This window comes from Falco biarmicus, chromosome 9, assembly GCF_023638135.1.
Source record: "Falco biarmicus isolate bFalBia1 chromosome 9, bFalBia1.pri, whole genome shotgun sequence".
NCBI classification, from domain to species: Eukaryota; Metazoa; Chordata; class Aves; order Falconiformes; family Falconidae; genus Falco; species Falco biarmicus.
Genome location: NC_079296.1, coordinates 6,371,172 through 6,397,990, shown reverse-complemented (window position 1 = coordinate 6,397,990; position 26,819 = coordinate 6,371,172). Strand labels below are relative to the sequence as shown.

At 55.8% G+C, this 26,819-nt stretch overlaps 1 protein-coding gene across 2 annotated transcripts in view; it reads right to left on the bottom strand.

Moving 5' to 3' along the window:
• RXRA (retinoid X receptor alpha) overlaps nt 1-25,971 on the bottom strand; it is a 119,339-nt gene extending 93,368 nt beyond the window's left edge. Inside the window, exon 1 of one of the 2 annotated variants that reach the window (XM_056351437.1) lies at nt 25,583-25,971. In XM_056351437.1, coding sequence (XP_056207412.1) covers nt 25,583-25,610 — 28 coding nt within the window. In that variant the 5' untranslated portion in view covers nt 25,611-25,971. Of the gene's footprint in view, nt 1-18,426; nt 18,564-25,582 lie in introns of those variants that run through there. The other variant, XM_056351436.1, reaches the window with a different exon arrangement.
• Nucleotides 25,972-26,819: the final 848 nt, after the last annotated feature.

Below are 26,819 nucleotides of genomic sequence, written 5' to 3'. Positions count from 1 at the left end.
GATGCTTGTGGCACAGGGATGCTCATGGCAAAGGGATGCTGGTGGCCAAGGGATGCTGGCGGCACAGGGATGCTGGCGGCACAGGGATGCTCATGGTACAGCGATGCTGGTGGCACAGGGATGCTCTCAGCAAGGAGAGCCTTTTGGAAACACGCTACTGTTGAGTCACAGCTTTGCAAACACCCAGCGCAGCGCTTTCTGCCTCTCCAGGTTCTCCCCTCGGTCACCTCCACGCAGATCTGCTGGCTCAGCACAGCAGTGCCTGCCCCTACCCCATGAAAAGAAGCCATGAGCAGAGACAGGAAAGGGAATCCCCTCATAAAGGAGGTGCGGAGCCCTGCTCACTCCCCACACACCGTCCCAGGGAGGCATGCTCCTCCTCGGGGGGGCTGCTGAAATGCAACTTCGGATTTCCCAGGCTGCCTGAAAAGGGCCTTTTGCAAATTCCTCCGATGCCTGCAGCGCTTCTGAAGTCCTGTTTTTCCACTCCAGCAGCCCCCCCTCCTTGTTTTCCTTCTCCGGCTGCTGACCCAGATTTCATAATGAATGAATCCATGCAGCGCTCTTCAGACTTTAATTATTTTTTCACTTTTTCTCATCATACATTATGCATCAATAAAAAAAAAAAAAACAACACACCACAGCACAATTAATTTAAGCTTGAATGGTTAACTCCTGCCTATCACTAATAGCAAATGTGTCTGGAAATTGCAGCTCTTATTTTAGACCTTGCATTAATGTCAGGGATGAAAACAAACAGGTTTTAAGAGGCTGAGGTAGCTTGGGTAAGACAGCAGATGACAACTAATGTATTTCTCCATAAAAGCTGCTTTTTTAGGCTGTTTACAGTGAGAACCTGCTGTGCACCTGCCTCTTCTTCCCCCACTCTCACCCACAAGCAAGCTCCACGCACGATGGAATGGGGCTTGGCATCCACGCATCGGGCAGGATGGCAATGGGATCCAGCACGATCCCAGGCACAGCTGCCTGCAGCAGCCCCCCACGGCCCAGTGGGTGCCGTCCCCACAGGCTACCCTGCTCAAGCGAGCCACGGCTGGGCTAGTGAGCTACTGGGGAGCAAGCTGCGCAGGGTGCCTGCCTCCGTGACCTGAAGGCACTCTGCAGACATTCATGAATGAACGCTCCCGGCAGCCCGGGGGAAGGTTATTATTAGCCATCCCCGAGGTCTGCACAGCAGAGAGACTTTTTCCTCTCCACTCCATCAGCTCAGCCCCGACGCTTTCCCAGGGGTGGCACTGAGCAGAGCCAGCGCTGGGTGCCCTGGCACACCCCCAGCATCCCCCCCTCCCCGCACTGTGGGAAGGACCAGGGCTGCAGGGATGCTCCAGAGACAGATCGGAGCAGATTAACACCCCGGCATCGTGACAGCTGATTTTTGGCACAAGTACAGTGATCTCCTCTCTGTGAAGAGGTCCCAGCGGATGAGGCGCTTAACCACAAACCTAATTACTGTCCTCCTCCCAGCTCCTCAAGCCTGCTGCTAGCGGAAGGCCGGATTTCCCTGCACCTCCTCTCCATTCACCGCTGTTTCTGCCGGCTGAGCGCACAGCCAGCACGATGCTGCCTCAAGTGCGGTGATGGAGCAGCTGCAGAGGGGACCAGAAGCCCACGCTGGCTGGAAAACACACTAGCGGCTGGTTCACTGGATCAGCGTAAAAGCCAAGGGGTGTCACGAAACAGGTGTGGAGGAGCACACAAGCAGCTCATTTTCAAAACACACATCCATCCCTCCCTCTGCTTCCAAGCCACTGCCTCCTGCTCCAGCAGTAGGTGCCTTTGGGCTGGTGCATCCCTCCTGCAAAGGGCTTAGCACCCTATGCAGAGCCAGCGTCTCGCCAAGCCCACCCCGACCCAACAGGCAGCCACGGCACAAGCAGGACCAGAGGAAGCTCCCATGGGATTCCACCCAGAGCGTGGGTGATGCTACCTGGGGGAGCACCCCAAGAGCTCTTCCCAGTGGAGCTGGGGCAAGGGAGGAGCAGGAATCCCACCTTCCCCAGGACTGCAGGGATACTGGTGGAAACGTCGCAGCATACAGCCAGCTGGATGCAGTCTCTTTTCCCAAGGGAGAAGATTTTAATCCCTCCAGCCCCCAGGCCAGGGAAGTCCCTGAGCCAACCTCCCCGGGGGTGGACTTACGGGGGCTGCAGCAGGCTCGAGGGCTTTGCCTGAGCCCACACTTCTCCCTTCCAGGCAGGGCCAGAAAGGCATCCCTGGCTGAACAGCAACTCTGGACCAATTCTGCCCTTTCCAGCTGAAATCCCAGCCCTGCCGTGGGCAAAGGGAGCACTGTCTTGATTTAAGGATGGTCAGGATCTGACCCTCTATCTGCCAAGCTCTTCTTGCAGCCCTGCCTACATAAGTCCCTTTAAAAAAAAACCAACACAAACAAACAAAACCCAAACCAAAAAAAAACCACAAGCAAACACAAAATGCCCTAATTTGATCATATTCCTCTGAACTAAAAGCACCTTTGACCTAAATTCCCACCGCAGAATGGAATTCACCCTCTCTAGGCAAAGGATTACAGGAGAAAATAGCCGTCCATGCACGGAGAGATGTGGGTTGCAGCTCCCACCCATCCCCGGGGTCTCTGCCTCCCACCCTGGGCAGAGGGGAAGGAGGACGGGAACCCCCAGCACGCTCAACCAGGCCTAGAAGTGCTCGGGTGTCTCAATTTATGTAAAGTAGAGCTAATTTCACATTATCATATGATATTAAAGCAGCCTACCTCTCTCTTCCATCCCATGAGCAAAACCTGCGAGCAGAGCTATGGGAAGCATATGGAAAAACATCTCCAAGCACAAACATCCACCTACTGCGTGAGCTGTTGGAAGTTAGAGAACTATCCAAAAGAGGGGGATCACAAAAGAGGTTTTAACCAAAAGAAAACAGCCTTGTGTATATTTTTTTTCCTCCAAAAACACCCAGAGACTGAAGTTCTGCCTAAGCACATGCCTCGCATTTTTGCTACTTCTGGCAGTTTAAAAGGCAGCTCACAGCGTTGGCTGGATTTGTTATCAAGGTATCAGCCAGAAGGATTCCCGCTCTGCCATTAGAAGCAGGTTTCCATCCTCCCCAAGGCAGCCAGGCTCCCAGAGGTGAGGAGAGGCGTTGGCAGCAGCAGGAGGGTTTGGTGGGTGCTCGGGGGTACCAAGCCGACCGCGCGCTGCTGCTGTGCTGCAGCTCATCATAACCTCGCTCAGGGGCTCGGCCACCGCATCCCCTGATTTTGTCAACACCTTTGCAAGAGGCTTCCTGGGGAGAAGGGAGAGAGGAGATTACAAAGTGCTGACAAGCTCATGGGATGTTTTTGAGATGCCCTGCAAGCCGTCTGCCTCCACTGAGCTTCCTCCCGGCGCTGCATGGAGAGCGGAGACCCCATGGCACGGCATGGCACAGTCCCCGCTCGGCAGCAGGAGCGAGCGGCCAGCCCGCCCAGGATGAGACCGTCAGGTCATGCTGGGCTGAGTCACCTGAATCTACCAGTTCTCATCAATCCTTCTGGCAAGAGGAACAAATAATCCTCAGGGAAAGCTGTTTTTGGAGGCTGCTGAATTGTTCTTGGCACTGCTCGGAGAGCTTCAATTCACTAGAAAATCCCAAGCATTTTAATATAGCCAGAATATTTGCTCACAGGATGACTAGCCCCGCCACGAAATGGGATCCAGTCTCCTTGGAGCTGGCCCATCACGGGGACATTTCACCGTCTTTTTAATGTTGAGGGGGAAGGATGCCTGGGTCACCTCCTGCACGGGGTGTCACGGCCACAGGGGTCGGTGGACACAAGTCCCACGTGGCCCGGCCAGGAACCACTCCCCAGCAGGAGCCAGACCAGCCCGGAGCCATCCAGGTGGGTCGCTGCAACCAGCCGTGGGTCCCCTGCATGCATCCAGCACGGCCGAGCACCACAACCTGCCCCAGTCCCACAGGCCACCAGATGCCATCAGACCAGGGATGGAACCCTCCCCTCACCCCCCCGCCGCTCTCACCGTGCCAGCCAGGCGCAGCCCCGGCCACCTCTCGTGTTGACTTTGGCTGTCGACAGCCACGACTATTCCTTGGGGCCACCTTGCAGGTGGTCAGCTGATGCCGGCAGCCTGTTTTCCCTTGGCCCAGGGGAAAACGCCTAATTATTTTTTTTTTCCTTTCCTTTCTTCTATTTTAAGAGCAGAGGTCTAAAATTAGCTCTGCCCGCACAATGGGCCTCTGAGATTGAATCCCTTCCCTCCCCCAAAAAGCTGACAAAACAAATTGCCGTTTGCAGCGTTTCAACAAACTTCTCAGGCCACCAAAATAAGTAAATACGTAAATAAACAAACTAACAGCAAGCACATGAGGGCCAAACCCTTCTGTGCAGAGGGATTTAAAAATAGCTGTACCGGCACAAACCCTGCTGCCCTCTACTCGCACCCAGCGTGGAGCCCGAGCCCTCGGAGGGACCCTCTCCTCTGCCAAACCTCCACCGCGCTGCGTGCGCTGCAGACGCTGCTCAGATGCTGCCGCTGGGGACCACAGCGAAAAGCCAGCAGAGACAAGCCTGCCTGTGGGCGGTGGTTACCGAGAGCATCATGGCGACGGCTGCCTCCCCCCTAAAACGCACGCAGGGATGGAGCGGGCAGAGATGCTCAGGCTCCAAAGTCCACGGGGTGCAGCTTGCTTTCCCAGAAAAGCAGATAGGAGCCTATGGCAGGATCTGGCCCTGCCATGCCTGAAACCCCGGTGACTGTGCACCACGTCCACAGGAGCAGAATTAGCCCCTGGCTTTAGTGGCAGCCCTGATGTTAATGCACCTCGACCGCGGGTGCATGGCTCCTCCACACCTCAGTGCCTCAGTCTATAAGGTGGGGTAATTGTACGGACCTTGCTCACAACTACACAATTAGTTGATATTTGTAAAGTGCCCTGGAGTTAATTAACTGCCATTAGCTCATTAGCTAGACCTCCTAAACTCAGCTTTAAGCCATGCCCTGCAAGGCAGGGCTCAGCCGGCTCCGTGCGTGCAGAGCCCGTGCACAGCTCGCTGCACTGGTGCCCCAGCAGCACTGCCTGCGCTCTGCAGAGCACTTCTGCACGGCTGCCCTGTTTTTTAGGCACCTGGCACACAGTGCCCCGTGCCACCGGCACCCTGCCCAGCCCTCCCATGCCATGCTCCCAGGGCAGGCTTCAGGGCTGTCCCCTAGAGGGTCCAGCCACATCACCGAGCGCTGCCCGGCTGCGTGTGCGGGAGCTGCACAGGCCCACCGGGGCCTGGGGAAATGGAAGCAAATACCCATCTGGCACTGGATTACCTGCCATATGCTTCCCATACGAACATGTCTGCCTGCAGCTTGGCGCGAAGGGAGAAGCGCACCTTCCCCCTGCGCCCCATGACGTCCCGCACCCAGCGTGCATCCCTCCCGCAGCGGCCACGGGAAGGCAGCAAGGCAAAAACCTGTCAGCACGGTGAGTGCAGACATCCATGCCCTCTCCCTGTGTGCATACACCCATGGCCATCTCCCCGTCCCCCAAAAGTGATGTCCCTCCCTGGGGGAGCATCCAGCATCACCCAAGACCACAATAACTCTGCCTGGTAGACGCAGCACCCGACTGCTGCAGCTGCATCCCTGCAGCCAGCGCCACGGCCTGGGGTCAGATCTCCCTTCTCCATCAGGGTAATGTTTGCTCAAAGCACTGCGTGGGAGCCGGGAGCCAGAGCTGCTCCCCCCCAGAAACCACAACCCCAGCCCGTCCTGCCAGACGCTGTGGCACTTCCAGCTCTCGGACCCCGCGCAGGAGTGATGCTGCTGGCCCATGGTGCAGCCCCTCAGGGACGGATGCTGCAGGCAACCACCTGCAAGTGATGCTGGTCTCTGCTGGAAAATCACCCACCAGCCCTCTACAGGAAACCCCAGCATTTTCTTTCACCCCAAACAGATCCCTGCCATGCCAGCGGCAAGTCCCACAAACAGCATCATCTCTTCACCTCGCAAAAGCACCTCCGTCACCACCTCAACTGGCTTTCCAGGAACAAACCCGCATGTGCCACGGAGCAGAAAACCCCCCAGCACAGTGGCCCAGCCCTGGCCACTCCGGGCAGCCCGGACAGCGGCAGCCCGGCACGCGAGACCGCAGCCTTGGGAGCAGCCAACAACAACAAACTCGTGTGTGAGCGACGAAGAGAAAAACTCGGCGAGGAAACAATATTCAGCTCAACTCTTCCCGAGCGCGTATTGTAAATAACGCCACGTATGGGTTTGTTTTATTTGTTTTAATTATGAAAACATAGCCCGGATTGTCCTGCTGGCTTGGGCAAGCTGTGTCCCCGAGCAGGGGGAGCGAGCTAGCCGCCCCGCAGAGCCACGCTGCATCTGGTAACCCTACAATAAACAAAGGACCTGCCGCACCTCACCGGCCTCATCCCTGCCCTGCAGAGCTGTGAGCTCAGTGCAATCCTCAGCGGCCACGTTATCCACCAGGCTGAGGTGCCGGAGCAGCTCGGGCTGCTGAGGGAGCCGAGCACCGTGCCAGTGGCCAGCGGCCAGCCCAGGTGGCATCCCAAGACCAGCGAAGCTGGTGCCCTGCAACAGCTCCACAGCTGGCAGGGAAACAAGCACCCAGAGACAGAAATATCACACATTTCAATGGCTGTTTCCAAGGCAATCGTGTATCTGGGTCCATCAGTCCTGCGTGTTGGGAGCTACAAGCCGTTCTATTTATTCTCTTCGCTTTTTTTCCCCCCCCAGCTATCTTAACACCAGACCTTCTCGCCGATGTCTCCATCACTTTTGTCCTGGCATACCAGTACCATTGCTCCACGCTCCTGCTGCCTGCGTCAGGCAATGGGGCCAAGCAGGAGGCACCTTCTGAAATTATTTTTTTTTGCGTCAGAATGAACCTTTCCCTCTCTCACTTCCTCCTCCTGGTCTGGTCCAGGATGGAGGATCCAGCCCTCACCTCCCAGAGCATCCACTTTGGCTCATGCTGGGCCAGGAGAAAGCCAAGCAGCCTGAAGCTGAGACAAGCTTCAGACACAACCAAGTTAAAAATACGTATTTTTCAGACAAAAGTTCAGTCCCCAAATGGTAAGAGAATCCAGGAAAAATGCGGCAGGCCCGGCTGGTGGCCGGCTTCCAGCGCGAGCACCTCCCTTCGGAGGAATCCGGCGAGGAGTCTCGACTAATCCACCCAGGACACACCAGCATTTCTTCCTCGTATTATTTGGTTTGGTTTGGGGTGTTTTTTTCCCTTCTTTCTTTCTTTTTTCTGTCTGCTCAGCAGATTTGACATTTCCTGGGAAGGCACTCACAGCCGTGGGGACCAAGCCGGGGTACTGTACCAGGGGATGGATGGAGGGACACCACTGCTCACTGCCTGCTCCTGGCACCAGCCCAGGGATTGCAGGTAGGAGCAGCTGGAAAAGAAGGGACCAGTGCAAGAGCCTGGAGCCACTGTGCATGTGCTCAGTGCTCACGGAAAACAAATATACAACATTAGCCCCATGCCTCAGTTTCCCTTCCCCCCCAGAGGTGAGCTGGGGGGCAACACAAACACTTTAGGGGAACGAGGCCATCGAGGTGACACAGAGACAGTGCTGCAGGCACCCCAGCAGGACAGGTCCCCAAGTGCCTCCTGCAACCCCAGCAAGGAGCCAGGTTCTCCCCCCAAAGCCATTGCCCCCTTACAGCCACTGCCTCCACAACCTGCTTCTGCCCCCGCTCACCTGCAATTCCCATAGCCAGCCCCCCAAATCCCCCCTCACCTCGCTCTCCACCACTGCCTCTCCCCAGCTCTCCCTCTCTAACGAGCCCCACGTGCTCCCCAGGAGCATTTTTGCGCACAGCAGATCCACCGTCCTCGCTGGGCACCCAGCACGGTGCCACAGCTCCCCACGGCCGGCTGTCGTGCTGGCCGGAGCAGCAGAACGGGGACAGGACAGGGACAGGACACACACAGCCTTGCCATCCGCTTCAGCTCATTACTGCTGGGAGGGACAGGAGCAGGGGTATCATGTCTGGTCCTCACGGACTCAGCACTGGCCCCTCCACAGCCCCTCGCAGAGTTGCTGCCGCTTTCGGGTCAGCTGGCAGGCGCTGCTCTCCCTCCCGGTGAGATGCCCACTGAGGAATTTGCACTTCATTCCTTGACACCCGCTTTAATTATAGGTATCGAGTTGGCTTCTCTCTTTCACAAGAGCCATGAGCTAATTTCCTGCTCCCCTTTCTCCACGAGGGGTTCATGAGTCACTCACTCCATATACAAGTGGAGGGCGGTGGGCTCTGCCAAAGCCCTTCCCAAGGGCCAGGGCATAAACTCCCAGCAGTGAAGTTGTCGGCTGTGAGATCCCAGGATGATCTCCAAAATTTCAGCCCCATTTTCCCACTGTTACCGAGAAGAGCAGACAGACAGCAGGCGACACCGAGACATGATATGTGCCGTCTACTGCCGAGTGCCTCAAAGGCTCCCCGCGCACAAGGATGCTCTGCGCTCGCCCGCCGCCCAGCATGGCACGCTTCTACAGCAGCAAAACACTGACAGTCTCTCGAAAATCTTTACTCAGAAGCACAGCAAGCACATCCCCAGGCGAGGCTGCTGGGGAAGCCTGGCACGCATCCCCGGGGTGCAGACCGTGCCGCTGCCTACCGGGCGGTGCGGCCAGCGGGTATACCCTGATGTCTGATGTCAGCTTGGGTCTCCCCGCCAGCTGCTGAAGCGGCAGCGATGCTGTGGCAAGAGCTCCATCACACCGCTGCCCCGTCAACTCATTTCTTCCTGAAGGAGTTTCCTTTGCAGGGTCCTGGGTTTAGGGTTTTGTTGTTGTTGTTGTTGTTGGGGCTTTTTAAACATAAATTCATTAATTTCAGCACCATGAGGGCTTTACTGGCTGTGGATTATCATTGTTCATTTCAAGGAGACACAAATAATTGCTCATGAGCTCTAGAGCCTACGGAAGGATGTTGAGCCCCACTGACAGGAGAGGCGGTGGGTCCCCAGGAGCCTTGCCTTGCCCAGGTGTGTGCGACCCGCCGTGCAGAGGGTCCCCACCCCAACACCCACCTCCCCAGCCCCAGCCCAGCTGCTCTCCCGGCCGGACAGGTCGTTCCACTGCGATGCTGCCATGCCTTTACCCTACCATCCCCAGCATGTTCTCCAGCTCACCTCCCCACCCCGGAGCAGCCAGGCTGCCTGTCCCAGTCCACACGGCTCGGGCCCTGGCTGGGAACACCGTGGGGGCTCAGGGAAGGGACCCCTCGGCTCGCAGCAGCCACGCTGCGCCACTCTGTTTGCTTTATATTTTAATCAAGTCACGAGACATGGCGGATGCTGCTTGAAATAAATCAACCACAGCAGCAATAAAGACAACCAGGCGGCCTCAGCTCGGACCGCACAAGCACAGGACGAGCAGCCGAGCCCCTGCTGCCCCGTGGCTGATGGGGTGACACAGCAGCTGCTGTGCCAAGCCTGGACGGGACAGGTTGTCGCCGAGGAAATGGTGACAGGGTTGTACCAGGAAAGGAAAGACAGATGCGGACACTGCCGGCTGGGCCAGCTGCACGCCCCTAGATCACCCGGAAAAAGCCATTGAGGGTTGCGGCAGCCCCTTGGATACCCACCCCGGGGCCAGGTGACCCTCCTCGCTCGGGGCTACATCTCCCCTTTCCATCCCCCATCCTCAGGGCGAAGGGTAAAAGGGGAAAGAAAATCTGTGCGTGTCTCTCCCACGCAGGGTGCCAGCACAGCTCTACTGCAAAGATTGAGCAATGTGGGGATGGCAACAGAGCCAGCAGCATCTCCCCAGCCCCCACCAGCCTCACGCTGCTGCCTGCACCCTGCAGCGCAGCACAGCCAGCCCCCCAGCCCTACAGGCACCCATAGCCTGGCTCCCAGGAGCTCCTCCAAGCCCACCTGCCTGGATCCCCGGCCATTAAAAGCACCTCTGCTCCTGCACAGAGTATCTAGCCTTTCCCCTGCATCAGCCAGCACCAGGCAGGATTCGGCCGGGCAGGAGCACCGGGTCGCTGTGTCCACACTGGGTCCCTCTGGCCCCTGCACGGCTCGAGGCAGAGGGATGTTCTCCCTTTCTTCTCCAGGAGGATTAGACACACTTCTTTTCTCTCATTGCTTTTCAAAAGAGAGGCTTTTTATCACTGCTGATCCCTGGGGGAAATCCTTCTCTCTCTCTCTCTCTCTCTCTCTCATGCTTTTATAGCTTGGACAGGAGGAAAGGAAGTTTTCCTTCATCTCAATCTCCCTGCTGACAGGCACCGCGAGCGTGACGGATGGACAGAGCAGCTCCCCAGGTCCCTGCACCTGCGCAGCACCCCACAGCATCGCCCTGACACCGCCGGGGCTCCCACCACCTCGCTGCATCGCCAGCAACGTGCCCGGTGCCGAGCCCCGGAGAACGCCCAGGCAAAACCCCGTCTTAGTTATTTCGAAAGCCATGTATGTCTCCGTTGCGAAATCCCAGCTTGTAAAAACCCCGGCAGAACACATGCAGCAAACCCAGCTCAAGGCAGCTACAGGTGCTCTGCCCTTGCCTACCTGCTCCCCATTCTCTGGAGGTTGCAATTACATTTTCCAGTCTTTCTTAAATGGATTTTTTTTTTTTCCCCTCTTCCTGACTGCTGCGGAGCAGATCAAGCCAAAGAGAGGAAACCAAAAGCTCGGAGCTGGCAAAGCTTTAGACACGCACAGCTATTTTAATGGACCACTCGCATGCAGAACGCTAAGAACATGCCCAAGTGCGTGTGAGATCATGGCATGATCAGCTCTACAGCGAAACAAGTAAAGCCAGCAATCCCTGAAGCGCTGTCAAAAGCTCTAAGTACCCAAAAGAGAAATCATGTTGTTTTTCCACCCTCTGAGCTCTCTCCATTACCGAAATCAGGGCTGAGGTTTGTCACAGCAGCAGACCGGGTGGTTTTTTTAATTGTCAATCACGCTGCAACATTTTCTTTTTATTTTTAGGCGTCCCTTTAAAACTATAGAGGAAATCATCCAAAAGAAGTTTGTTCAAACGGTCTGTCAGTTTGAGGAAGTGAAATTAAACCAGAAAAAAAAACCCTGAATCCTAATAAATCACACATACACACACACAAAATTGGAGAAATCTGGGCATGCCTCCAAAGCCAAGTAAATGGATGATAAACAAAACAAACCTAGCTCTGCCCAGTAATAAAGGCTTCCACAGTGGGAATTTCTCACCCGGGAACCACTTCCACCAAAGGCACAGCTCGGGGCACAGCGGGAGCTTTCCTGCTCCTCTGCAAGGCTGTGCCTGCAGGGACTGCCAGGGATGCCGTCCCACACCGAGCTGGTCAACAGGCACAAATCCTGCACTGCCCCTGCTTGCACAAATTTCTCCCCCTGCAAAGCCCTGGCCTTGTCCCTGCTGCAGCCCATCGATCGCCTCCTGACGCAGACAGGGTGGCAGTTTGGTTTTGCTGAATTCAGGGGAAAGCCTCGCTCTTCCCCTGCACGGGCACCCCTTCGAGCCCTGGGTGGGCAATGGGGACCTGCACAGGGCCCACAGACCCACCTACAGCAAACAAGACTCACAACTTGCAGGAATAAATAAATTAAAAAAATAATTAAAGAAACAGGCAAAACAAAAGGAAGGGAAAGGGCAAGAGGAATAAGGATGAGGATGCTGAACTAAAACCCCCCAGACACCCAGGTGCCTGAAGCAGGAGGCAAACCCAGCATATGGGGCAGCAAAAAAAGCAGCAGCCGAGTCTCCTTTCACCCTTCAGATGCAGTTTGCCATTGATATGGATGCTGCAGAGCAATGCCCGGCCCCTCCCTGCTGCACAGGGTTCATCTTTTCAGGCCACACAGCAGGAGGGAGAGCAAAGGGAGGAGGGCAGGGATGCACCTAGTGTCCCAAGAAGGACACTCTGGTGACCCTGGTGCAGCCTCTACATGCCCAGAGCTGGATTTTAGGGGTGGCACAGCTGGACTGAGAGCTGAGGGTATGGCAGCAAAGCCAGTGGAGGGGTGGACACGTGCAGTGAGGACCCCAGCACCAGCTGGCACGGTCCCCATCACTGTTCCAGCACAGCCGCAAGCAAGGCCCCACTGCAGGGACCTGACCCCGGGTGGGCAGCCCACCCTCTCCCCAACTCTTTTGTTTTCCAGCAGAGATCACCAGGAAACAGTTAAAGGTTTCTAAGCTGGGCTCTCCTAAGGACTCCAGTTAAAAGTCCACCCGGCATTCTCCCATCACGGACTTTAGCCCCGGGCATGCGGCTTCAATAACACACATGAAGGTGCCAGCTTGCCACTGCCGGGGAGCCACCGGGGTGGGCAACCCCTGCGAGACATGCAGAGCCCCACACAGGACAGAAAACCGCAGGGCAGGGCCCAGAGCAGTGGGCTGGGGTTTGGTAGCGTGAGGTTCTGTGGAGCACTTGCAGAGCGGGGAGCAGCGATGTGCTACAGGGCTCCCTGCTTCTGCCCCAGGAGCTAACCCACCTCGGTGACAGTGGTGCCCCCCAGGAGCCCGCTTCACCCACCTCCAGCCCGTAAACGGGCAGCCAGGCACAAATTCTGCCCAGGGGCAGAGCCCTGTTGGTCCCGAGGGAGATGCCAGGGCAGACGCCACGCTGCTCTCCCTGCTGGGAGCAGACACCTGGCTCTCCTCTCCAAGGTTGTCTGCAAATCCTTTCACCCGGACTACATGTACCATTTTTTAAAAGCCGGGTGATCTAACCAACCTGTATTTACAATGCTGAAAACATCCCAAAGCTCCATCTCTTCCAGCTCCCAAGCACACTGTGTACTCTTAATAAAATAATTGCAATGATGAATAGCTCCTTGTAACATTCTTCTGCAGCTACTGACAAGGCCAAGAGCTTCGATGGAAAGTCCTTCTCCTAAAAGCTCCTTCAAGGTACGTTCAGGATTTTACCTCTTCACAGCAAAAGACACAGTGAACATTCAGAAAAGGTATCAGTCCTGTACCAAGCCATCCACCATGCAGAGACGGCAACGACATGCTCCCGCTTCCCACTAGCCCAGCCACATCATTGTCTTAATAATAAAGTCAGCTAACGACGGCAGGTCAGCCTCAGTCCTCAGTTAAGCTGACGCGATCTTGAACATGTTCGATGAAATCGATGCCCAGCTGCCGATCCCACCAGTGCTTGTGGGGTCCCCACAGCCCACCACCCCAGCAAAGGCTCCTCTGCCAGAGTCGCCCCCAGCCCCAGTGTGGGGCCAGGCAGCATCGGGAGGCTCCTCTCCTCTGCTTTTGAAATAAGGCTGTGGATTTAATCATTCACTTGCAAGTCCTCATGTGCCCATGATTTCCACACTGACAATTACAGGGGCAGGCCAATGCATTGGGGTTGGGAGCACACTGGCTTTGCCTTCCCTTCCCCTGCAAAGCATGCTTCTACTCCCAGCCAGGGCCAGGCTCTCTGGATGCTCTCCCAGAGTCCGTGCTCCCTAAGACTTACTATTGAACCATCAGGACCAGCCAGGGAAGAGCCCAGGGAACCAGTGGCAGAGAGGGACCTGGGCTCAGCCCTCACCTCAGCTTCGACTGCAGCTTGGGGGACTTCCCAGCGCCCAGCCCTGCGTAGGGGTGAACTGGCAGGACTGGCTGCTCCTGCCCCATGGGCACCTCCCCATGCCCGGCACACACGGCCAGCCCTACTCTCACCCCTTCCTATCTGGCATGGGCAGCGAGGACCCCAGCCCACACCCCACCCCAGCACAGGCACTTTTCCACCCAGCACGTGCTCTCCTCCCTCCAAAGGGCTGGTCTGGGGTCCCCACATTCAGGCAGGACCAGGAGCATCCCTCTGCTCTTGGGGATGAGCCAGGATGAGCTTCGCCCTCCATGCCACCGCTGCCCAGGCTGTACCCTGGGGCTCACCTGCTTCTGCATCCCTGAGGAAAGCTTTTGGAGTCCCCCGGGGGGCTGCCGAGCTACACCACGCTGTGGCCCCGGGGTGGGCTGCACTTTAGGGCAGCCGGGGCAGTGTCGGGGTTAAATGCCACTGCTCCAAGAAAGAGACCTGGGAGGATGCCCGGATCAGCCCGGCATCCCCTGCACTGCCACTGCGTTTTGGGAAGGTGCAGGGAGAGCTGGAGCCTCCCTGTTTGCGTAGGTGGGGGCTTTAGATGGGCACCGCTCTGTTATCCACCACCCAGGGCTTGCTGCAAGAAATCCCTGCCCTGCAACATTTCCTGCACACACCTAGAGGCTGTGAAACCTTGCTGGAGAAGCCAGACGTGGTTTTCCGTGCCCGCCCAGCCTCAGCTCCCGTGGCACAACACTCGGCTGACCAGAGCGCCCGGGTGCCTGCAGGGAGCGGCGCCGAACACCCCTGGGCGATAGCAGCGCAGGCGGAAAAACAACAAAGATGAGAAAACCCAGCGCCCAAGCTAAACAAAGCCCGCCGTGACCGATGGTGGCTTCTGATTTCCACAGCCTAAACCTGCCCCACAGGTGAGGCATGAAGAGGGAGCGACTTGCCATCAGGGAACCGATGGCTTCCCACCCTTCCAAGAGAAAGGCGAAATCCCAAGGCAGAGCTGCACGGCGCTCCAAGGCAAAGCCCTGGAGCTGCGAGGTACAGCAGCACCGCTACCAAAATACAACTGGAAATGCAGGCATAAACCCTGACAAACTGCATCTGTGTTTCCCAACCCCACAAGCAGCAGAGAAACCTGCCGGCAGGGTGTAATTTGGGGTGCTGCCTTGCGATGTATCTCAAGAGCAAGTCCCTGCACAGAATCAGCCCCCTCACACCCCGCAGCAGGTCAGCAGAGCCCCCCAGCACAGCTGGGACTCCTGCTCCCAGCCAGCCCAGGTTCTGAACCACTGTTTACATCAAGTCTCCCAGATTTGCAAACAATAGGTATCAGCTGGCCTGGGGCCAGGCTATCTCTGGCAAGGATCACAGCTAAGCCTTCCTAAGTGCTTAAATGGGGGCCTACAGGCAATTGTCCCGGGAGTCTCAACTCTTCCCAGAGCCACCTCTGATGTTCGGTTCCTGCTGAGGAGCACAGGGCAGCCGGCGGCACAGCTCACCTGCAGAAAACCAGCTCAGCGAGGATGGCCATGGAGAGGACGAGGATGCAGGGCTGCACCACAGCAGCATCCAGCGTGGGTCTTCGCCTCCTGCCCTCCCCGAGCTCTGCTCCTGCTCCCCACCACAGGGTCGAACGGCTTCGGTGCTCCCCTGGAGCTGCCCGGGCATCCTATCCATACCAGTGCAGAGGCTTGGGGAAAGCACACTGTAAAGCACAAAGTATTAACACCACGGGTGACACGGCTTGCTCACAACATGCCCATCCAACAGACGGCAATTTGCTGAGGGGTGCAGAAAGTTTCAGCTTTAGCAGGTTTACCCTGACAGGAAGGGAGCCTGGGTGGCCCGCGTAGGTACAGGAAACCCCTTTCTACCACGCACATCGCTCTGCTTCCTCTGGATTTCTTTAACCTTTCACTCTCAGCCTGATTTATGCCTTCACACTGATTTTTTTCATGCGTGCACTTCCCCGCTTTCCACTCCGGTACTGTGGCTCCACACCAGCAAAAACGCTGCCAGGGCCTCGGCACCCATCTGCCCAGAGCCAGAGCAATCTCTGCACGGAGGCCTCCTCCTCTGCCTCTCCCCAGAGCTGCGTTTTTGCAGGCAGCAAGGAGGGGAACATGCAGATGTCCCATGCTGCTGGGCTCGGTGCCGTGCTGTGCTTCGGGGCTGCACGGCCAACACGCGGCTCCCAGCCACCCGTGGGATCTGCGCTGGTCTGCGTGAGATGGGGAGGCTGCAGGCAAAGCACTGGAGCGGCTAATCTGGGACCCCAGGGACACGTCCCAGTGAAGGAAAATCAGAGATGGAGCTTTTGCTGCAAAGGCGCTGGGCAGTGAGCCCCAGGCTCCAGTGCAGCAAGCCCAGCAGTGCAAAGGATGGACTTCATTTTCCTCGCAGAGAGGGAAAGGACCACGACCCAGCTCAGTCTGGAGCCCTCCAGACAGGGAAGCAGCAGACTAGGGAGACTGGGGGAGCCCAAGTGCTTCCACCCACTCCCCAACCCTGGGATGAGCCAGTCCAGGCGGGATGCAGCAGACAGCACCCCACCAAGAGCGAGCATCCCCGGCACCACGAGTATGTGGAGCAGTGCCCAGCAATGCCTTCACAGGCAGGAGGGCATGAGGACGGTGGGGACACAGCCTTAATGTCATTTAAAGGGCCTCTTGGGTGGGAAGATTAGCACCCTGTTCCCAGCCTCGCGGGGATCCCGGCACAGGAGGAATGAAACGTCAGACCCTGTCGAGAAATGTATCCGGACAAGGGGGGGTGGGGGTGGGGGGAACATGCCTCTGCTGAGGCCAAAGGCTCTGGGGCAGCGTCAGAGCAGGAACAGCAGCCCAGAGCCCAGGGGAAGCACTGGGGAAGGTGTCTGGGAAGGAATCACAGCTAAGGTCAATTCTCCAGGCCCCCAGTTTGGGGCATTTTTAACCACCACAGCCAGATAAATATGGAGAGTGGGAGCAGGTAGCCCTGGTGCCACCAGCCATCACCAGGGAGCAGGGATGTGGGGACACAGCCAATGCACCAACCCGGGTTCTCACGTCCTAAAGCTCCATGCCACAGCCTGCATGGTCCCACCCTTACAGCCACCACCATCCAGGGAGGAAGAGAAAATTCCAAAGTGACAGTGAGCCAGGAAAGCATCTCTTCGTCCAACTTCCACGGGACATGGCAGGGCACCTCCAAGGGCCACCCGCTCACAGCGCTCCCCCAGCCCGGCATGGCCGCCGCAGCCGAGGGGAAATGAAGTCGCAAAGGTTATCGTTTCGGTGTTTGACTGAGCATAAAAATCCTGCTCTGAAAACAAAAAAAGGGGAAAGGGGGACAGGGAGAGCGGCAGGGGAGGAGGAGGGCAGCAATGCACAGCATGACAGCCCCAGAAAAACACAGGAGAGGGAGTGCGGGGGCTCACGCCACACTAACGCACACCTCCATTTCAGAAGAGTTTCCTGGGAAAATAAATGCAAAGTCTGTTATAAAAGTTTATCTGCATGTGCGAGAAAGAGCAAGTGCGCCTGACTACGGTATAGAGATGTCATTATTTTCATGCATCTGCCTTACCCAATTTTATTTAGTTGCTTTCTGCACCATTTCATGCTCATTCTGCTGCTGAGCTAGACAATTGCTTTATAACTCTAGGGTGCAATTTCACTGTCTGTGAGCCACACGCACACGCACGCACACAGGGTCTTCGCTGGGATGAAGTAGGGAGCTGCACCTCCCTCCCTCCCCACCCCGATGTTTTGGAGCTTGAATTGCAATGGGTTTTCTTAATAAACAACAAAAAAGAAAGAAGAAAAAAAAAGAGAGAGAGAGAAAATTAAATTAAAATGCTAAGCCACCATCTGTAATGTATTATAATTCAAGGTGCACATGGTGGGGAGCAAACCCAGAAAGCAACGGCTCCCCATTAAGAACGACGAGGATGAACTGGAGGGCAATTTGCTCTCTCACGCTACGTGAATGCAGGGAGACAGAGCCCAGCAGGCTGGAGGGCAGAAGCGCTGTGAATCACGCTGGATTTTTATGATCAATTGAAAGTCACACTTGAACAAGTGCAGATCAAAAGGGAGGGCTGGCCGGGCAGGTGCAGGGCTCTGAGACAGTGGTTTGCAACATGCTAAAAATTGCCTGGTCCCTCGCAGGGACCCCTGCTTCTACCCCATACCCCCAGCCCCTGGCTAAGCATCCCTGCCCCCTCCCCCCATCCCAAGGCTGCAGCAGCCCCACGGGTATGGGTCAGGGTAGCTGTGGGGTGTAAGGGGGTCTCCAGAAGCAGCTCCAACACTGATGCAACGCAACTTGGAGCCACACATCTCCCCACAGCAGTGCGAGCGAGCATCTCCAGCACAACCTGCCGCTGATACGCCGTTATCTGCCGCCGGCTGGCCCTGCTGGCTGGTGACAGAGGCCATGGCTCCTCCGCACCAGGCAGAGCCCACAGCTTCCCTGGCCTGATAAAGTCGCGCATCTTACAAAAATGGGGCAGCAAAAAGAGGAGCTGGGGGCAGAAGGGGGGTCCAGCATGGTCTGGCAAGGATGGCTGGTGGGGAACTGGGGTCTGGCAAGGATGGCTGGTGGGGAACTGGGGTCTGTCTTTCTTTTTTCCCCCTTTTGCAAGAGCACACAGGTCCTCCGAGAGAGGCTGCTGCCCACCAGGGTGCAGGGCAGGGAAGCCTCCCACCCATCCCTCTCTGGGCAGCCAGAACAGCTCCCCCAGCTCGATGCAATGCCCCCGGCTCTGCTCCTGGCTCTCCCTGACCCGCTCTCCTCTGCGCCACTTCACGCCTCTGCCATCACTTACCACCCCACCTGCTCCGAGTAAGCCTCCTCCATCCCACCCCATGCCAACCCCATCTCCCCGCCTCGTCACCTCCACATGTCCAGGCGGATCTCCGCTGGAAGCGCCCCCCCTCTCCCATGCTTCTCCTTCCGCTCTTGCTTCACCGCTGCCGTTGCCTCATTTTGTCTCCGTAATGGGCACGTAGGCGACACACTGCCCACAACAAACTTGTCTCGCAGCAAGCCCACAAAGTTCACAGGAAAAAAACCAAACCCACAAAAAAAAAAAAAAAACAAAAACACACACACACAAAAAAACAACCACCCCACCAACTTTCCAGCACTTACTTGTCAGCCAAAAATGGAAAAACAATAATCAAATGTTTCTGCCTTCGCGCCCAGCACGGCACAGCCAGCTGAAACTAGACAGGGCATCCCTCCCTAATCCGCTCCTGGCAGCCCCAGCACAAAGGATTTGCTCCATTAGCTGGGGGGGCTATAAACCTCGGGGGGGCTCCAGGGCTGCCCCTACCTCCCCCTCCCCCCTTTTTTTTTTTTTTTTTTTGTCTTTTTGAAGTCTGTAAAAGCTGAAGAAAGCCAAAACTCCACAAAAGAGGAGACCTTGAAAAGTAACAACCAGATGGGAATCCCATTACCATTTTATTGGTCACAAATACCAGTATTGCACCTTTTATCTCTTTGCTCAGCAGTGATCTCGCAGCCGATGCGATCCAGGGAACGGGATATGGCTCAGACAAGACCCAACCCAAACACACCAGCAACCTCCACGCAGCGCCCACCCAAACCAAGGAATGAACCTGAAAAAAATAATTCCCTGGGGTCTGAAAACCTGAGCAATGCCCACGGCAAGAGGAACCACCTTCCACTAGAGCAGAAAGGGGATGTGAACCCTGCCCCTGATGCTTAATAAAACACATATTCAGGGTGTTTCTTCCTCACCCTCTGCTTTGGGAGCACCTGGCTTACACGCAAACCCCATCCGTGAGCTTTCCTTTGCTCCCAGGCCAAAAAGCAGCTGGGGGGGTGGGGGGTGGGGGGATGCCTACCAGGAGCAGGGACCCTCAGAAGCCCACAGGAGCTCCGATCCCAGACGGATCAGCTCTGTGGGGCTGGAAGCCGCCGTCCCAGGCGAGGTTTCACAACCGCCCCACGCCCTGGCTCTGGGCCCCGTTCCCAGCTCCGCTGGCACTCAGCACACCCGTGTGCCTCAGTTTCCCACCCTGTAGCTGTCTCATCTGGGCAGCCTGTGCGTTTTCAAGGCAAGATCCATCCCCTCCCGATGTGCAGAGGCAGGAGCTGGCACAAAAAGGGCTGCGATCGGAATCACAGCCCAAAGGTGCAACCTTGAAACTTTTCTTGCAGACCACAATAACAGAAAAGGAGGAGAAAAAAAAAAAAAAAAAAACAACCATTTTATGCTTATGAGTGGTCTGTTTGAACAGGATTATTTTTTAACTCCACGTTAAACAGAATTTCAAAGGAGGGGAGCTTATTTGGACTTCATTTGAACCCTTTCTTCCCTTTCTTGCAAGGGAATTTTTCCCTGTTTATCTCAGAAAACACCCTCCATTTTGAAATGCTCCGTCTTCTCTAAATAAAAACTCAGGTTGTTTCCCCGACTTTGCTTTGCTTTGCTTTTTCTAAGCGAAGTGTTGTCAGAAAAGGCAAGTTCTCACAGCCAGTTTCCATCTCAACAATAGAGCATTTTCCCAGGCTAAATTGCTTCTGTCTGAAAATCTTCTAGCAGTTTGAGCTGGCTGGCATGTGTGGGGATCCTTCTGTAGGGTTTTTTAAATCCTTATTTGCAATATTATTTCGTCTGCTTTGCGCTGCCTTGATGTTCGAGCAGCCTTTGGAGAGACACAACCACTCCTCCCTCCTCCTCTGTCCTCCCTCCAGGCACACGCTTCCCTTTGAGGAGGAGGAGAGGGGAGAAATAAAATAAAAGACGAGCAAAGAGGAAAATGTCAGAAAGCTGCTTTTTGTGTGTGTGTCAAACGTTCAAAGTTATTCCAGAGTCTAGTCTTTAAATGTAATAAAATACAGCAACTCCTGACAAAATCAATTAAAATAAAACCACCCAGGCTGCCTCCCCTATTGCTTTGTAGCTATACTGACTTTGAGAGCCCACCTGGGCCTTTTAGGAAGCAATTATGGAACCGTCGGGTCAAATCCTGCACCAGCAGCCTGCTGGCCCTGCCGAGCATCCCTCGGCGCCGCGGGCCGGAGGGAGCAGAGACCTAGCTCCTTCGCCCGCCGAGGGAGGTGATGATGGCTCCGACACGGGGCAACGCGCTGGGGATCGGAGCCAGAGAACAGGATTAATTAGAGCCCAATTAGGTTACTGAGGTCGCAGGGAAGGTCCCTGCAATACCCAGCACTTGGCTGGCAGTGATTGGAGGTATCCCCGGCTTTGGTCACCACCGGCATCCCAGTTTGGTGGAGCAGAGCCCAGCCAGGGGGGCAGAGACCCCCTCAGCATCCCCACTCCATCACCACCACCTTCGGTTAAGCTCCTTGCCAAGGGCCAGCACCTCACCGCCTCCCGCAGCAGTGTTGGGGGATGCTGATAGCAAGAAGGATTCGGTGATTTCAGGCAGCCAAGAGCCTCGGGGGAATACCCTGCTGGCACACAGTTCCCCTCAAAAGGCACCAGGATGCTCGGAGGAACTAGCACCCTGTGCAAGAGGCAGGACCAATGAACATCCCAAAGCCCAAGCCCTCGCCCCACGGCGCCACAGCATTTGCTTACTTTACTATCCTGCCAAAAAAATTTAAAAATTAAAAATTCGGTCGGGTGGCAGGGCTCTGGCGTATGGGAATCCACCCCTGCTCCCGAAAACAATACTCCAACAAAAAGGTTTTTAACCCATTTCTTAATAAATATTTATTTTCGCCTTCAAGATGTGGGTGGGACGAAGCCAGGGTGTATTTTCCAGTGAAATGTTTTGATTCCCCTCTTGATATTTTTTTTTTTTCAAACAGGAGCAAATTGCCAATAATAATATTTGCAATGAATAACTAAAATTCTGTGGCTTTCTCCCCCGCTCTCTTTTAAATAAATAAAATGCCCTGAATACGAGAAACACAAACGCTCTCTGCAACACTGCAGGACGACGTGGAGTAAACTCAGGGACCCTCAGAGGATTTATTGAACTGTCACAGCCCAGATTCTGAAAAAGGCAAAAATTCCTTCCCAGCTTGTTTTGTATATGTCAATTGGGAGAGGTCGAGCCCTACACTATGCTTCAGCAAGAGATACCAGGACATGACTATACATTATCTCGTGCTCCTCTGAGGCCCCTCTCTGGTGCGGCCACCGGCAGCCCCACGGCGCCGGCCAGCAGCGGCCAGATGTGGGGCAGAGGATTCCTGCTTCCTCACAGGGATGCTCCGGCAAGCCGTGACACTTTCTGCATCTTTCAGAATTTTTCCTCCACACGGATTTTCCTATCAGCTGTAAATTTCTGAAGCTCAACCAAGCAGAATTGAGGATCAGGTTGAGGTCTCAACCCAGACGCAGGCTCCCACCGATCTACCCTGGGGTTGAGCATCCAGGCTCATCCCAGCCACGTGCCCAATGGCAAGGCAGGGGATGCGGGATGAAGACGTCTCATGGATTCTCACACTCCCACGCTGTCTTTGACCTGAAGCAGCCCCCCAGGCTCCAGGTTGCTCCCCCCGAGCCGGACATGGGGGGTTGTTTTGCTGTTTTCCTCGGAGGCGTTCCTGCTCTGGCCTCAGTACCGTGCACGGCCAGTTCTCACCCCACATCCTGAGCAGCTGCAGCCGTCCCTGGCACGGCCGCGCTGCTGGGAAGATGGACTCGCGGAGGTTGCAACCTGGTGAACTGACCTCTGGGAGGGAAGCACCGGCCTTGGACACCCATTAACTGTTTTTTCCTCCCATGAAGCTGAGCCTTGAGGGAGGGCTTCCCGAGCTCACCGTCCCCCTTTTGCTCCCCAGGGCGCTACCACCTTCTTAAGGAAACGGGCAAGGAAGAAAATGAAGCAATAACAGGATTGCAATGGTCTGAGCCTTGGGAACAAGCAGCTACCCAAAAGATCAAGTTCCTCAGTTTGCACATCAGTCCCCAATGTGGTGCCACGCAAAGCCTGACCTCAGCACATGCACCCCCCCGGGCTGGAGATGTGGATCCCCACAGCCTCGCAAGTGCTCACGCAATGGCTTTTTCTTTATTTTCCTCCTCCTTAGAGACTCAGCGCAGCACAGCCCCCCCAGAGGAACACAAGCAAGACATCCCCCATCACTCAAAACCTAGCAAAGGGAGATCTATAGCTCCAGACAGCTTCTAAGGCATCATCTGCCAGACACCGAGGTGGTCATCAGCCTCCCCCAGGGCTGGAGGTACCTGTGCCATGCAGGAAGGCTGCCCACAGACCCCACCATCGAGCTGCGGGTTGTCCTGTGAGTGGGACAGCAGGCAGAGCCGCAGGGTGACGGCATCCAGCCCAGGAGATGCCTGGGGACGTGCCGTCCTCGTTGGGGAGCCTCTGCCTGGCATCCGCCAGCAGCTCCCGAGACGAGCAGGAAAATGAGATACTACTATTAAAAGTGCCCAGCACCAGCCACACTGCCAGCCCTGACATCAGCAGGGTTATCTGAGTCTAACCGCAGGCAGGACTTGGCCGGGAACCTCCGCCGGGTTATCCTTTTTAGGCCAAACTGAGCTGAGAATTTGATGGGCCCACACAGTAACAGAGCCTGGTTTTGGTCCCCAGTAGCTCCCGTTCTCCAGATCAGGCCCATACTGGTGTGCAGGGAAACAAACTCCACAAGCTGGGCTATTTTTTTTCCCCTCGGCCTGCAAATGCCAGCTCCCAACCGTGAAAGGGGATTGGGCTGGAGAAACACCCTGGCACTCGGCAACACCAGGACCCAGTGGGTTTTGGACCATCCCACCTCCAGAACACACCGAGGCCCTGTGGCCCCACCAGCTCCGCTCTGGTTTGACTGGGAAGGTCTCTGCCCACGTGCTCCTCAAGGCTCCCCTCGCTCTTCCAAACTGCTCCTGCACTTTCAGGCTCAGCCTGCTCAGAGCAGGACCAAGACCTCCTCCTCCAGAACCCACCGTCCTTACAACCACAGCTGATTTTTCCAGTCATTGGTGACCAAAGGCCAGCGGATACAGTTTAGGAGTAGCTCCTGCAGCAGCACAACACACCGCAGACACAAACCCAGACCACGCACCCAACACAGCTCCCGCCAGCAGCTGAATTTTCTCCTAAGGCACCGACGCAGAGGGATCCCTGCTGTCCCGAGGTGGCCGCCTTGTTTTCCCTCTGGATGCTCCCGTGTTGCAAAGACCCACCCTCTCCCCGCCATGCACACACGTCCATTTATAAATGAGCAGATAAATCAGTTGTTTTTCATTTGCACCAGCGTGAAAACCCTTCCCTGAGCCAGCAGCAAGGTGACACACGCTCCCCCCTTCCTCCCCCATCAAAGTCAACCTGACTAATAACACAAGGTGTTATTTAGCATCTGCAGCGTAACAGGAGAGCTCAGGTCTGAAGGAAAACAGAAGTACGAGGCACTCAGGGACACGGCTTAGCTGCGGACTTGGCCGTGCTGCGTTAATGGTTGGACTCGATGGACTTAAAGGTCTTTTCCAACCAAAATGATTCTACGATTCTCTCTACACATAGGGGTCTGATCCTGCCCGTATCAACGGAGGTTTGGACTGTCCTCCCCAAGAGCAGCAAAGGAAGCATAAATACTCAAAACGGTTGCCCCTAAGATTAAACCACTTTTGCAGGGCAAGAGATAGGCATTGTCTGCTCCCGTGGGCGTCTGTGATGATCCCAGATCCACCCGGACTTCGAGGGCAGGACCCGCTCCTGGGGGATGCTGCAGGTGAGATGCTGGCAGCCCCAGCAGCAGCTCTGGGTCAGCCAAGCCAGCAGCATTTCCCACCTTACAGATTGACCAGGGGCACCGTAAAACCAGGATTTGGGGGGAAAGGAGATGCCAGCTTACGAGCTGCCTCCCTGCCAAAGACCCTAGACCACAGCAGTCCTGGAAACTCTCCCGGGGTGGGGGGGAGATCTGATGGGGGACCTTGTGATGGTGTTTATATTTATTCTGCTCTTAGGAACAACTAAAATCAAACAAAAATAATAATAAAAAAACAAAACAAAACAAAACAAGAGAAAGAAACAAACGGAGCACCAGAGGTTGAGCACTGATTTAAAGCCCAGAGAAGCCGGGATGGATGTTCTCGGTGGCCGTGGGCTTGCTGGGCTGGAGGCTGGGAGCCCACGCGCCACCGTGCTGAGTGGCGACAGAGGTGGCAGGATTTGTCCCTCTTCCCCCTCGCCTGGACTTGGCGCCGGGCTACTTCGCTAAAACTTTTCTTCCCCCCACCCTGAACACTGAGCTCTGCAATATCACTTCTCCTGCAACCCAGACGCCAAGGAGGCATTCGCCCTTACAAGCCAGGACTTGACTCAGTCACCACAACGATGGCAAACTCCGGGTTCTCAAATGTAACTAAAAAAGAGGGGGAGGGAAAAGAAAAAAAAATAAGAAAGAAAAAGAGAAAAAAATAAGAAAGAAGAAGGCAGGAGGGTCCCAAATGTGCTGGCTTCTGGGAGCTGCCAGCCAAGGGACGATGCCAGCACAGCGTGGGGGTCCCCGTGGGTGCTGTGCCTCTCCCTGCCCAGCTGCGCACCCCAGATGCCGCGGGAGAGGCGGAGCGGGAGAAAAGGGAAGAAAGAAATAAAAAACAAATTAAACAAAAAAAAAAAGAAATCGAGAGATAAAAGCAAGAGGGAGAAGGGAAGGCTGCGAGCTGCCAAGCCCTCCTGCAGGACCAGCCCGGGGCAGCGAGGGGGCTCTCCCGGCCGAGCCGGGGTGCCCGCTGCCCCGTTTGAAAATACCGCTTGCGCCGCTGCGCCTCGGGAAAAAAAAAAAAAGAAAAAGAAAAAAAAAAGAAAAACTAACCCAAACAACAAAAATACAAAGTAAAATCAGGCGGCGGGAGCGGGGCCACGGGGCAGGCCCGGCCGGCACTTGCCCCGACGCTGACACCGACTCTGCCCCCCCCCGGGGCAGGGGCGCAGCCCCCCGCCGCCCCCCGGCGGACTGCGGGTCGGGCAGGCGGAGGGGGGGCTGTTGCTCGGGAGCTGATCTGATTTTATTTAACCCACCACCCCCACCCCCCCCGCGTCGGAACGGAGAATCTTTTTCGGAACAAAACTCACCCAGCGGCAGGAAGTGTTTGGTGTCCATCGCTGGTGCTTAACTCATGCCAAGGGGCTCGGTGCGCGGCGGCGGCGAAAAACACACGCAGGGCGCGCGGAGGGGAGGAGAGCGAAATCAAAGCGGAGCGGGGGGGAGAGGGAGGGGGGAAGGGAGGGAAAAAAAAAAAAAAAGCCCAAGGGGGGGGAGGAGGAGGAGGAGGAGGAGGAGGAGAAGGAGGAGGAGGAGGCGGGGAAGGCTGCAGCCCCGCACCGGCGGCCCCGCGCAGCGCCGAGGCCGCGGAGTTGTTGCAAACTCCCAACAATGTAACTCCGCCGCTCGGCTGCGCTGGGCGCGATCGGCTCCGCGCCGGGGCCCGCGCAGGGGGGAGCGAGCGCCGCGACCGCCCCGCAGCGACCGCCCGCCCGCCCCGCCGCGCAGCGCCGCCCCGCGCCCGGCCCCGCGGGTCGGGGAGCGATGACAGTAATTTTTTTTTTTTCCCTTTTTTTTTTTTTTCTTAAAGTGATGGGGAAAGGAGGGGGGTGAGGGAAAAATAGGGGGGGTGGACAGAAAAAAAGGAAAGGAAAAAGAGAACAAGAAAAAGAAAAAGGAAAAAAAAAAGGAAAAAGGAAAAAAAAGAAAAAGAGAAAAAGATGAAGGAAAAAAGAAAAAGAGAAAAAGAGGAAGGAAAAAGAATAAATAAAAAGGAGAAAAAGAAAGAAAAAAGAAAAAGAAAAAGGAAGAAAAAATAAAAATAAGCAAGAAGAAGAAAAAAGAACAGGAAGTAAAAGAAGAAAAAGAAAAATAAGAGAGAAGAAGAAAAAAGAAAAGGAAGAAAAAGGAAAAATAAGAAAAAGAAAGAAAAAAGTAGGAAAAAGGGGGGAACGAGAAAAAAGAAAAAAAAGAGACGAAAAAAGGAAAATAAAGGCGGTGCAGAGCGCTGTGGTGGCAGCCTCAGGGGGGGCGGCCCTTGGAGTGATGCTGAGCAATCTCAGCTGCCCCAGCTCAGCTGTCCAGCAGGCAGTGAGACCCTCAGCCCCATTCCCTGTCCCCGGGGTGTGTGTCACACAGTGGCCAGCGTTCAAAGCGCGATTTATTTCATTTCCCATAAATGAGGCACAACAAATAACTCTCTGTGCGTGTGCGGTTCGCCTGCAAACTCTCGCCTCCCCAGCACTGCGGGTACCACCCCACCAGCACTGCTGGCGGCTTCCCAGCGCAGCCGGGAGCCTGGCCCCCACCCCACCCACCCCCCGGCAT